This window comes from Peromyscus eremicus, chromosome 14 (assembly GCF_949786415.1).
Source record: "Peromyscus eremicus chromosome 14, PerEre_H2_v1, whole genome shotgun sequence".
In the NCBI taxonomy this organism is placed as follows: Eukaryota; Metazoa; Chordata; class Mammalia; order Rodentia; family Cricetidae; genus Peromyscus; species Peromyscus eremicus.
Window position 1 is genome coordinate 23,875,042 of NC_081430.1, and position 13,895 is coordinate 23,888,936.

Consider the following 13,895-nt stretch of genomic DNA (forward strand, 5'->3'; position numbering starts at 1 on the left):
GTGTCTGGAAAACACAGGTCTCAGGGACTTCTCTTACTTACTCCATCCATCCCTCACGACCTTCCTCCCCTCAGCACCACAGTCTCAGTAGCCACAGCCCAGCCACTGTGCCTTCTACCCAAGTACAGCCTTCCCCCTACCCCAGTACAGCTTTCCCCCTACCCCAGTACAGCCTTCCCTCTACCCCAGTACAGCCTTCCTCCTACCCCAGTACAGCCTTCCCCCTACCCAAGTACAGCCCTCCCCCTACTTGGATGCTCACCTGAGACATTCACTCAAGAGGGTGCTCTCCTGAGGTGATTGCCCTTGCCTGTCACATTGCAGATAAAAACCTCTTTCAGAGAAGAGATACCACTGTCCCAATTGCGATACACCAATCACATTCGCTACCCCATAGGAATCATGGCGGTGGCTGGGTGTGTTTTGAATAAGTTCATCACCTGTCCCGTTGAAAGGTGCACCATGGCAGGTTCCTTCTGCTTCTGTCCTCAGAACCACAAAGCTAGAGGCTGTTAAAGTTGCCACCAGGACTCAAGCTCTGAAGATTGGCCCGTCTACTTCTCATTGACTCCCCAGTCCCCTTGCTCTTGAGATAAAATATGATGGTTCATTGAGATTCTAAATCTCAGCTTCAGCGGGGCAGAACCTGACCTTAGCATTCCTTTCACACCGGTATCCCCAGTGTAATTAACATTACCCTGCGTGTTTAGGCAATTACTGCTGTAACATGAGGCAGGATGCTGTACTCCTGCCTCAGCCAGAACATGACATGGTGTTTGGCTCCACAGCTCATGCGAAGCTGTGTTTTCACTCAGCTGGAAGCCCCCCGACCGTCATCCCTCCTCTACACCATAAGTGTTTTACTGTGCAGTTCCCATTCTGAAAACAGCAAGTATTTTGCAGCACGCCTGAATTCCCTTCCCTTCTACGGTGAAGCGATTCCTTCCTGACCGGGTGAGGATATCCAGAACCCTACCCCTAAAGCCCTAAAAACATATTTCTCTCCTCTGAGAAGTTTCTTTTGTTTTCTCCCTATGCTACTGCAAACACAATCTTGCTGAACAGAGCTAAATTTTTAAAAGCTGAGTGTGGGGTGTGGATTCTGATGGCTTCGTGTTAGTTCAAGTCTCCAAGGACCAGTGTCAATAAATGTGAAAGGGACAGCGGTAGATGGGCATACTTTTCCATTTCCAGCAGGATGAAAAACTACTATAAATTAAGTCTAACCTTAAATGTATAATCTGTCCTTGGAAGGAAAAAAAAGAGGATATAGCATCTTCAAGCTCTCGGCATCCCTTACGAGAAAAAAATTGGTTCTAAGGGTCTCTGATCTTGTGTTTTAGTAAAATAGAACTGCACGGCTGACTGACAGTTCTGATCTAAAGCATTTACGTTTAAGTTTTGATCTCTCTGCTTTTGATTAAAACTAATGAGCTCATTTAATTCAAAATGGGAATCTCTGATAAGAGAAATAAGGTTGATGTGATTGGATTAGAGGGGCAAATTAAACTCTTAGAGCAGAAGTTTGTGCTTATATAGTGTATTAAAAAGCTGTTGGCGTATTATGGCGTGTTAGATGATGAGAAAAATTTCATAGTAATTCATATTTAATCAGAAGAAATGAAAGTACTAAATATAACATGGCTCTGCTTTTCCCTCGAGTGATAAAAAGCTGTACATTTAAAATGACATCAGATCCATGCTCTCTAAAACAAAAAAAAAAAAAAGCCTTGAGAGAGACACATAAGAAAGGGACAGTTGTCCATCATATCATCACCCCAGAGTAGAAATGCTACAGATGTAGGAAGTGGAGACTTACTGAGACATGAATGACATAGGAAAATCCCCAGACCACAAATAGCATAGTTGCTGTTAGTAGAATAACTCATATTCTTCTGTCATCTGAGCATCACATTTAATATGAAAAGTAGAGATTACTGCTTCTTCTTTGAAATACACAAATAGCATGTCACAATTTGAATTTTTTCCAATTTCTAATCTCTTTTAATAGTTGTTTTGTTCTATACTTCTTACAACTCTTCTCTCTCCTCTCTCTCTCTCTCTCTCTCTCTCTCTCTCTCTCTCTCTCTCTCTCTATCTATCTATCTATCTATCTCTATCTCTATCTCTTGAGACAGGGTCTCGCTATGTAGCCTTGGCTAGCCTGGAACTCAATATGTGATCAGACTGGCCTTGAACTCATTGAGATCTGCCTGCCTCTGCCTCCTAGGATTCAAGGTGTAAGCCACAGTGCCCAGCCTCTTACAGATCTTTATTACATGCATTTTTTTCCAACATCCATTCCAGAAAAAAAAATTAGTGTTAGATTAAAGCTAGTCAAAAGAAATCCAGTTTGTTGATGTATTTATTTTTTAACTTTCAAAAAAGAAAAAAAATAATATCTAAGAAGATTAAAAATAGAATACCTGGCCGCACACCTTTAATCCCAGCACTTGGGAGGCAGAGCCAGGTGGATCTCTGTGAGTTTGAGGCCAGCCTGGTCTACAGAGTGAGATCCAGGACAGACACCAAAACTACACAGAGAAAACCTAGCTCAAAAAAAAAAAATAGAATACCTATTAAAGACTTCAATTTATAAAATCTCTTCAACACTTGTTATAAGAGTAAATTGACTTACGTTGCCCTCTGGCCTGCTTGCATAAAGGCCTTAGATCAGTGGATGGCCAACCACCACTTGAGTTACACGGGTAAAACCATATTCTACTCAGTCTAAAAGCATATAATTGGAAAGAATGACTACTTTGATTAAGAGAGAAAATATCTTGTATTAGAAGTAGAGAAGTAGAGAGACCACATAGATACCTCAGCAGTTAAGAACAAGTATTGCTCCTGCAGAGGACCCAGGTTCACAGCCCAGCATCCACAGCTGGCAACTCAAAACCTACTGCCTGAAACTCCAGCCCCAGGAGATCCAGCGCCCTCTTCTGGCCTCTGTAGGCACCTGCACTCATGCACATAGCCCCACATGGACACAGACACACACAATTAAAAATTAAAATAAATAAAATCAGAGAAATAGGAAAACAGACTCTGTTGTTTAGCTGACAGCTGGGGCGACGAGCCATTGTGATGGGAATGAGAATTTGATATTTGGGTAGTTTTCTTCCTCTCGGCCTGTACACCTCATTCTCATGTACTTCTCCATCTGGAGCCAGTTGAGAAGACTGCATGCAACTGCAGGGTGCAGAGAGAACAAAGCAGGACCTGTGTACCTGTTGCCACAGCATCTCTGCCTACCCCTCGGTTCATCCCATCAGCACTTGGGTCCTTCCCTTTCAAGCACATCTGTCTGTGCACATCCACCAACCCCCAAAGGAAGCTCCAACTACTTACTATTAAGCCCCACTTAGGGAGCTGCAGCAAATTAAAAGACCCGAAAAGCTCTTGCTGAAAACTGGAAGGGAGTTTCTTTCGGCACCTTAATTTTTCTTTTTTATTTTCTGCAAAGTAAACATTTCCTAAATGAGGTAAATTGATTACTGCACTCTCAGCACCCATCAGTCATTTATTTTTAGTGAACTCAAGGGTTGCACCTGAGCCTGTGAGGGGCTGTGTAGAGATCTAAATCCCGTGTGTGTGTGTGTGTTTTTCTGTTCCTCAGTGGAGACAACCAGCCCCAGTCTGCTAACCACCGACAACACCCTTGAGCGGTCCTTTTTCATCCGAATGAAATCCACTCTGACCAAACGCGGAGTACACATCAAGTCGTCAGGATATAAGGTAAGCCGGGCTTCGGGAGGGGACACATCCAATCCCAGGCAATTCACACTGAGTTTTCCAACTGCTTTGGGTGCGTATAATTAACACATGGGACCTTGAGTGTTGCACAGCATAAGCTGCCTGGCCATTTTTCTGTCTCAGCAGAGACATCTTTATGCCTCCTCCTTATCACTTCAGACATTGCTGGAGCACCAAATGCCCCAAGCTCATGTCTTTTCCGAAAAACCACTAGTTATTAATATGCCAAGTGCTTCAGCACCTGCTAGAGATTCACAATGGTGGAAATGGTGAACCGGACTCCCTCTCAATCCTGAAGGGAAATGTTCTAGAATGGCTGCTATGAGAATCCCCCTTCTCTCGTGTTCCCCTTAAAATATCCCCTTTCTCTGAAAGGACTGTCCCAGTCAATAACGTGATCACCTAGACTCGTACGTGTCGGTAATAAAACAAAAAACAAGTTGGGGGTGTGGGGAGATGGTGGAACACTTGCTGTGCAAGCGTGAGGACCCTAAGTTTGGATCGCTAGCACCCACATGACAAGCCAAGCTGAGTGACACTGAGGAGGTCGAGACAAGAGGATCCCTGCGGCTTGCCGGCCAGCCCTGACAAGCAAAGTCAGGAGACTTGTCAAGCTCCAGGTTCAGTAAGAGACTATCTCAAAAAATAAGATGAAAAACAGTTGAGAAAGACACTGGACAACAACCTCTGGTCACCACACACACACACACACACACACACACACACACACACACACACAAAATCAGATTGAATCTTAGACTCCTTCATTTTGAAATTAGAGTTCCTGGACATTAGTCATACTTTAACATCCATGGAATGCTCATATTCAAAACTACAAGGCATATATATTCCTCTCAAGAAGAGATCAAGTCTGGAGTCCTAATCTACATTATCATCATTTTAAGGTTAAGGATTGTAAAAGCCTTCTAATCTCAAGAAATCCCAACATTCTAGTTACTATAGCAACATAAAATTAAGACCTAGGAAATTTATGAAATGCCGTTGGAAACCCGAATTTTACAGTTTTACGACATACTAAGCGTTCTCTTAAACAGCATTTATTGGACATAGGCAGGCAAACACAAACAAAACGTAGCATCAGTGTGCCAGCACGACCTGCTCCGGCCTGAGAACTTAAAGCTTCAGCCGGCTCTCTTCGGTAGGGTGACAACAGCATTGTTGGTGGTGCTAACAACCATTACTGACAGGGCTTAAAACCTTTATGTAAGTCATCAAAACGCCAGCAGCTCGGTAAAGTCAGAGGCACACACTTTCGTTGACATTAATTCTTTAAGGGAAAAAAAAAATGTTTTAAGAAAAAGAAAGGAGGTGGTAAAATCCTTCCGAGGACGACCTTTAGCTGAGCTGTCCTACAGTCTGAAAGGCACAGGAGAAGCAACCTTGACCTTTTAGCAGGGTGTAAAGCAGAGAGGGAGCAACTGGCCAGTTCTGGCAGTAGTTTCCTCTAAAGACAATTATTCTACGTCAGTGGACTGCAGGGAAGGAAGACAGACCTAGTCTTTGGGGCGTTCTGTGCTTTCCTGTCTTAGTGAACAGTGCGCATTTACTCCTTATTAAGTGTGAACATTAGCACATTTGGATTCCCTAAGTAGACTACAGATGTGAGATATTATTTAAGTACTAGTAAGGGTCATTCTCTGCACTCCAGATTTGGAAGTCCTGGGGTTTCCTTTTGAACTCTTACTTTTCTGTCTGTAAGCATCCTTTCTTGTTTCTGCTAGTTGGTAGGAGGTATATCACAGTGGAAAGCGAAAGTTAATATAACTCAATGTCATCGGGTAATCTCACTTTTTGAAAAACAAAATTATTGCCGGGCGGTGGTGGCGCACAACTTTAATCCCAGCACTCGGGAGGCAGAGCCAGGCGGATCTCTGTGAGTTCGAGGCCAGCCTGGTCTACAGAGTGAGATCCAGGAAAGGCACCAAAACTACACGGTGGAACCCTGTCTCAAAGAAAAAATTATTTCATACTATGAACTCTAGCTTACAAAGCTCTTTGGATATTTGACCTGAAAAAAAAAAAAAGTGGGATGTATGGCTACAACAATCATAAGGATGAATAGTACGCCTAGGCAAGAGACCATTCGTCTGGTTAGGTTGTGACTGGCCGTTCTGGGGCCTCAGCAAAGCTGCTCTTGCTGCCTGACCTGAAGTTAGGCTTGTGCACATCATCCGTTCAGCGAAGACTCCAACAGCACGGAGCCCTTGCTTTCACGGTGCTTGCACTCCCGAGCAGGGAGAGGATGATAGCGAGGAGCGAGAAAGCAGCGATTCCTAGAGGATCGCAAACTGAAGGAACAGCCGCCATCGTCTCGGAGCCCTGCGAGGCGCTGGGCGAGGTTAGCTCGCACAACCGTCCTAGAGGAGAGTGTTTGGACTGTTCCATTTTCTAGACACAAAGAAGCCAAGGGTGGGGAAATAAATTAGCCTACCCAAAGGTCACACATTGAAGAAAGCAAGCTTTGGACTTGGGAAGTCCGACTCCATACCCCACGCCTTTACCCACCAGGCTACACTATGCAGAGTGAGGTGAGGAAATGTGAGAGCCTGCGGTCAGTCTAGATAGGATAGGTCGCTGGAGGCTCCCCCAAGTAGGTGGCATGTCACCTCAGAGTCATAGAGGAGAAGGGACTAGCATGTATATAGAGGGGAAGGGGTGGGGGGGTGAAATAACATGAAGGATTAAAGAGTCCTTACTATAAAAAGGGAGAGAAAATTTCAAAAGCACAGCCTTGAACAAGAAAGAGTTGGCAAGCATTTAAGAGTGGTTCTAGAACCTGTCAAGTCATGAAATGTTAGAGTGTCCATATCACGGCGACACACCTGTCAGGAAGTCTGTCTCCAGAAACTTCTCTACCCCGTGCTGTGTGCCCCCCTCCCTCAGAACTACTACCCACAACCCTTTCATCCTCCATTCCCCAGGAAGATGAATCACCCAGCAGGCCCGGCCTTTCCCCTTCTCTGAAACAAATGTTCCTCATTAATTAACATTGTCTGAAAGTTAGGGGAAGACCCAGTGAGAGCCTGTGACAGGACACAGCTGAACAGCATCCCTGTGTATCTGCCCGTTCTCAGTAAGTAAATCTAGCAGCTTATAAAACATTCCAATAAAACTGGTAATCACCCACCACCACACAATAAACAGAAATAAAAAGGAACAGCGATGATAATTTCTCTGTACTTCCAATATTCTTTCTAATTTATTATCATCACATGTATGTCGGTTTTCCCACTAAGGTCTGTCTAGGTCATTCTATTTCTTCATTTTTTTTTCCGTGACCTTGGACTATGGACCTTTCTAACTTTCTGTTAGACTTCATCTCTTGCTGTCATCAGGACAACATTCACAGTAACAAGAGGAGCACTTACTGCATGCTGAATGCATGCACGGAACTGTGCCTAACACTTTATACTTAGTAGTCCACAAAAGAGCGTTATTTTAAAGTCCCCTGTGTGCAGTCTGCACACTGTTACGCCCGGGGTGCAGGTGGCGACACCTTTCCTGAGTGAACTACCTCCCCAGGTCTGGGCAGCCCTCAAACAGCTGTTGGGGAATCCAAAGCAAAGCTGGGCAACCAAGCTCCAGAACTGCCCTGTCAACCCTTCTGACTCACTTCAAAGAACGAAGTCCCAAGAAGGGCTCGGTTTGATAGGATGGACCTCGATATATGATCATTTATGTTTTCAGAAGGAGAACTTCCTGCCTAAGACCTTCCTGGTGTGGCTAACAGCAGCTAACTGCTGCTCTGATGTGCCAGGGTGTGGTTGAGTCCAGTTCCTTTCAGGAGCTGCAGAGACTATCTTACTTTCCCGTATTCTCATCCTGATCACATACAGGATCATAGACATAGACATATACATATACATATACATATACATATACATATACATATACATATACAGGATCGCATACAGGTACATCCCTGAGCTGGAACTCCAAACTCTGCAGCATTTGAGCAGTGGCACAATGCCACAGTGGAAAATTCCACACCTGACCTCCTCTGCCAGGTCAGAGTCAAAGCAGAGGTGGTACTAAAAATAATCCATAAAACTACCTTTGAGGCTTTGTGCATAAGGTATATATGAAAAACATATATGAAAAACAAATGAGTTTTGTGTTTAAACTTCAGGCCCATCCCCAAAATATCTTGCCATGTATGCAAATATTTTAAAATCTGAAAAATTCTGAAATCTAAAACTCTTTTGGCCCCAAGCATTTCAGAGAAGGGCCTGGACCCTTCTCTGGACATCATAACCTGGACCCCATAACCAAGAGTTCTAGCCAAGAAGTGCCCGTTCTCTCCCGAGTCAAGAATGGAATGCAGCATCAGCTGTGGGTGCTTCCCTGGCCACGCCCTGGACCTCAGGGAATTGCTCTAATGAAGTTTTGTTCTTTCTGCTCCCGTCTGCTTTGAAATCCACAGCAGCGTGTTATCTGGTCCAGCCACTTTTCATGCCTTAGGGGTCTCCCTGTTGTTCCGGCCTCATTGTTGGCCACATATCTTGGCGTAACACGGCTCTCATTTAAATTGCCTTCCGTCACTATTCGGCCTTCTTGATTAGGTCTATGTCTGGGGGAACTTACCAGGTAGAGCACATGGGGCAAAAGGAGATATGTAATCAGGGAAATTATGGGAAGGAACAGTAATTGGGTCGCCTCCTTAGCTCCTGTCTTTGGAGGATAGCTTCCTTTGGTGTGGGACTTCTACCTTTCTAATCTACTCTTGCATGCCCACCAGCGCCTCTGTCATGTCTGGAATATTTATCCCCACCCGTTTGAACGTCCTAACTTCACAGCAGAGAAGAGCAGCCTCTATTCTGGCAAACAGACAGACAGAGAGAGGGAGCCCTGTCCCGTTTTGTGCTAATGGTATCTTTGAGTCTTCACAGGGGTGAAATCTGCAGGAGACTGAATTCCTGCCATGGCGGGTACTCAGAAATCACTAAGGGATGCTGGAGGAACTCGGAGGATTTTTAAAATCCAACAAGCCTCATCTGGGATGATTTGAGTACCAAAGTGTTGAACTAAATGACTGGAAGACCATCCAGCCTCCTTAAGATATAAAAAACCAACCAGAAAACAACTGGCAAATTCATTGGTTTATTGGGATTGCCGATGACTTCCATTTCACAAACTTCTAGTCTTGAAATTTAGCTAAAGAAAACCTTGCCTTCTCTAAGTACATGCCTAAGTGTCTTTTAAAGTACAGATTTCTCTTGTTCATTTCTGAAAGTTCCTAGTAGCATCTGTCCCATAGCATAAATAAGCTCATGTAGTTTTCACAGTGGAGTATTTCATTTGGACGTCATGGAACTCTTTAAAGAAGCCTATGGAAGCCGGCAGTGGTGGCGTACGCCTTTAATCCCAGCACTCGGGAGGCAGAGGCAGGCAGATCTCTGTGAGTTCGAGGCCAGCCTGGGCTACAGAGTGAGTTCCAGTAAAGGCGCAAAGCTACACAGAGAAACTCTGTCTGGGGAGGGGGGGGGAGAGAAGAAGTCTATGGAGCCTTTCCCACAGTAAATTCGCTTTGCATCTATAGGTTCTTGAATTCTTAGGGTTTATCCACTCATCTCAAGTTACAAAATCCCATTTAATATGAAGCCACCTTCAGAACTTACTGAAAAGAACGTTATTACATCTTCCAGAAGACGTTTTATCAGTATCATACTCACCCTCTACTTCCCCCTCACCTCTCCCTCCCATTCACCTACCTCGTATTAGAAAACACGTAGGTCCTGCAGCGAAAAGCAACAGCTCTTAGATGCAGAGGTGCAGAACCATGCTTCCCATCCCGATATCCTCACGTGGATAAGGCTCATCTTCTAAAAAGATCGTTGCAAAGGTATTTTTAGATATATACTTAAATTATTAAGGACTCGGAAGATGGTTCAGTGGGCAAAGTTGCTTGCAAACAAGCCTGATGGCCTGAGTAAATAAATAAATAAATAAATAAATGTCAGAAACAATGTAAAGAGAATTATTTTCAATGGCACCTGGTCCCTCTTTCCTGTTTACTTAGGTAGATGTCAAGAAAACTCTCAATATCAAAATCACCACCACGTTTAAAAGTGGAAGGTTCTTCATGTGCACACTGAGTCTTGATGGGATGTCTGAGAACTAGCTGTGTCTGTCATTTGGAATTTTGGTTCTCGGGTTAATTCTTCAGTAAGGTCCATAACACTAAGCAGCCCGCCTTTTCCGTCATCCCCACTCAGGACAGTGCACTGCTGGACTTGGGTAGATCTTCCTGCTTCCGTTTCCACCCCCAGCCTGAGTGCCTCTTTTCCAGATGTGCTGTGAAACAGTTCCAAATTAGCTCCTAGGAGACCGTGGTTCTCCCTGCTTCTCCTGCACTCTGTTCCGAGGTCTTCCCACGCACTCAGAGACCATTTGCTTCTCTGCTGCTGTGTCATTAACTGCTCATGGTACCAGGGTACTCAGGAGATTGACTCTAGCTTCCCCCTGCTACCCCGTCAAGCCATTCTTCCTGGAACTCTTTCCACAGATCTTCTAGCTAGCCCAGACCCATTACTGTTCGTGAAATGCATTTGTATCGTCTGGTGCTATGGTTTTCACCATGCTGTTTTCTTTTCCTAAAATGCTTCTTGGCTACCTAGAAAATCCTTCACCACCATGTCACCACAAACATGACTCCTTTTTTATTCCTCCTACTTCATAGAAGAAAAACCCCTCCTCCTCCGAGCTACAGTGGCATCAGGTGTGTTCTTTTGTGCCTCAGTTTTCTTATCTGTAAAGTGAAGCAGTACATAAGTTAGTGTTTTTCCTACAAATCAAATCACTCGAGCTCAGTGAAGCATCTTTTTGCCGTTTATGAATATTTTCCTCTAATTTTCAATGAATATCATAATACTTCTTTTCGGCAATTGCTCCTGTTTTCCCAATTTTGAAGGCAAGTAAAACTGAGGCACAGAAATATGCAATGATAAAAGGAGAAGTGGAGAGATGTATCTAGATCTTCTGAATCAATCTGTTATTTGGTAAATATTTTCTGAATTAAACTGCATGCTTTCCCTTCTTTTGAAATGTGAATGAACATCATCTACAGGACTGTGCACTATACCATACCAGAAGTGACTTCTCTTTTGTTTTGGCCAAATTACATAGAGAATTTATAGAAAAGGATTTCCTTTGGTTTATGACTTTAGATGGTTCAGTCCATTATGGAAGTATCTTAGCTTAGATTATTATGAACATCATGACACCAGAGAAACTTGGGGAAGAAAGGGTTTATTTGGCTTATACTTCCACATCATAGTTATCACTGAAAAAAGTCAGGACAGGAACTCATACAAGGCAGGATCCTGGAGGCAGGAGCTGATGCAGAGGCCATGGAGGGGAACTGCTTACTGACTTGCTCCTCATGGCTTGCTCAGCTTGCTTTATTATAGAACCCGGGACCACCAGCCCAGGGATGGGACCACCCACAATGGGCTGGGCCCTCCCACATTGATCACTAATTAAGAAAATGCCCCGCAAGCTTGCCTACAGCCCGATCTTATGGAGGCATTTTCTTGGTTGAGGTTCCCTCCTTTCAAATGACTTTAGCTTGTGTCAAGTTGACATAAATCTATCCAGCACAAGCAGAGAAGGCATGGCAGAGCAGCTGAGGTCACACCGCAGTGGGCCAGGGAGCAGAGAAGGGGAATGCCAATGGCCACTGGCTTTCTCCTCACTGTCCTTTCTTGTCATCTGTGCCACCAGCCTATGGGACGGTGCCACCTACACCTGGGTTGCCTCCCATTAGTCATCCCTGGAAACACTCTCAGACACACCGAGAAAGCTGCCCCAACCTCCTGGGTGATTCTGAGTCCAGCCAAGCCGACAATCAGGATTAGCCATACCGTTTGCTAACCTGATATGAGCATCATTTAGAGCAGTGATTCTCAGCCTGTGGGTCCAGGTCCCTTTGAGACTCAAATGACCCTTCCACAGGGGTTGCCAAAGACCATCGGAAAACACGGATATTTACATTATGATTCATAACAGTAGCAAATTACAGTTATGAAGTAGCAACAAAAATAATTTTATGGTTGGGGGTCACCACAACATGAGGAGCTGTATCCAAGTGTCACAGCACTAGGAAGGTTGAGAACCACTGCCTTAGAGTGACCCTTTCAACAGCTATGAACCCAAACGACTGTCCTATGATCTGGCTCCCATTTCTCTGTTTTGTCTCGAGGATATTGTGGATCTTTCTTAATGCACTGCTCAAATCCAAGTGTACAATATTCCTTTAGACACTAGTTGAGGATTCTATTCAGAAAGTTATAGACACATATTAGCATCTCATTCACTGTGATTTCATGTCAGCCTGTGGTGATCACCATTCTATTAAACAGTCTTTTATATTTTTGGTTGTGAGCCTAGCCTTTAACGGCTGAGCCATCTCTCTAGCCCCTATTAAACAATCTTTGAGGAGTGTTTTCTGCAGTTTTTTAATTTCACGCAATATATTTTGATCATATTTATCCCCTCCCTCAATCCCCAACTCCTCCAGGATCCCACCAACCCAACTTCATGCTCTCTCTCGCTCTCTCTCTCTCTCTCTCTCTCTCTCTCTCTCTCTCTCTCTCTCTCTCTCTCTCTCTCAACATTTAAGGGACTCTATTTCTAATTATTAGAATATTTGCTAGCACTCTGCCTTGTGACACAATTCTATGACTTTTCAGAAAATACAAAGAATATACAAAATGTTATCATAGGAAACTGGCTCTGTCCTTGCCCAAGTTAACTACATTCAGAGAGAAGTGTTGCATGGAGGTGTGCCCAGCACTGAGTGGAGGGTGCAGTGTGGCTGCAGCTTTTCACTAGAAATTTCAGAGAACATCCATCAGCTGAAAGTTGCTCTTTCAGCCGGGTGGTGGTGGGGCGAGCCTTTAATCCCAACACTCGGGAGGCAGAGCCAGGCGGATCTCTGTGATGAAGCCAGCCTCATCTACAAAGTGAGTTCCAGGACAGTTAGGGCTGTTACACAGGACACCCTGTTGAGAAAGAGAAAGAGAGAGAGAGAGAGAGAGAGAGAGAGAGAGAGAGAGAGAGAGAGAGAGGAAGAAAGTTGCTCTTTCTCCTGACAAGTATGGACAATCCTAGACACCATCCAGAAGTTTCTCTCAGTCTGAGTTCAGAGACGAAGTCTGGACGTATTAATACTTCTGCAGAATCTTTTGCTTCATCTCTGTGTTGCCTTGAAATGATGACTACAGCATCCAAGCTGTGCAGAATGGGACTATCTTGTCAAATCAATAGATGAATTTTCAGAGAGACCAAAAATTCTGTCAATCTAGTCAGACTTTCTAAGACTATGCATTTATTGCCTTTCAATCAACACCGACACCAGAATAAATTGAAGAAGAAAAAAATTTCCAGAGCCAGAGGTTACTGTGGTGAAAAAATGCAAAGAGAGCAGAGAACCAATAAAATCCAAGATTTCTAAATCATTTTCGTCTTGGCTCACCTCTGCACAATTGACCATTACAACATGGTTTCCAGTGGCCTTTTACATACAGCTGACATGGTGTCTGATCTAAAAGCATGTGTTTCCCATTACCAAAGGCATGACAACAGTTTCAGCTTGGCATGTGGCATTTCTGCCAGCACTCATGAGCTAACCTATTTGACCAACCAGACATACAACCTAACCACTAGCCATTCTGTGGTGTGTCTAAGCATGTCGTTGACTGCAGCCCAAATATGTCACTCACCTACAGGTCCTTCAATTTGCGTTATATACAGAAGAAGGTTGGGGGAGGGATTATAGCCCCTCTTCATCCAATGTTGTGTCTTCTCTGGTTGGTTTCTAGTGTTCGGTAACACAAATAACAAAAGTGGTGGTCACTTTGAAAATGACATCCCTGATGAAAAACAAAATCACCTTTTCTATAAAGGATGTCTTTAATACTCTTCAAAAATTAAAAAGGCTTCATCCCTGGACTCTCAGTCTCGCAGAAGTGTTTATATAATTGTCCCTTTTATAGATGGTGGCTCAGAGAATTAGTTTCTAAGTGGACTTGAGAAGTAGAAAGGAAACACTTGGACAGTTCATCATCTTTCAGGCCAACACTTCAGTGTGCTGAGAGCCTTAAACACATCCGTGT

At 44.0% G+C, this 13,895-nt stretch overlaps 1 protein-coding gene across 6 annotated transcripts in view; it reads left to right on the forward strand.

The window, feature by feature from the left end:
- Positions 1-13,895, forward strand: part of Npas3 (neuronal PAS domain protein 3) — an 839,001-nt gene that overhangs the window by 768,242 nt on the left and 56,864 nt on the right. For all 6 annotated transcript variants that reach the window (XM_059279250.1, XM_059279248.1, XM_059279251.1 and 3 more), the window contains one exon: positions 3,623-3,741. In XM_059279250.1, the coding sequence (XP_059135233.1) occupies positions 3,623-3,741 (119 nt within the window). The remainder of the gene's footprint in view (positions 1-3,622; positions 3,742-13,895) is intronic.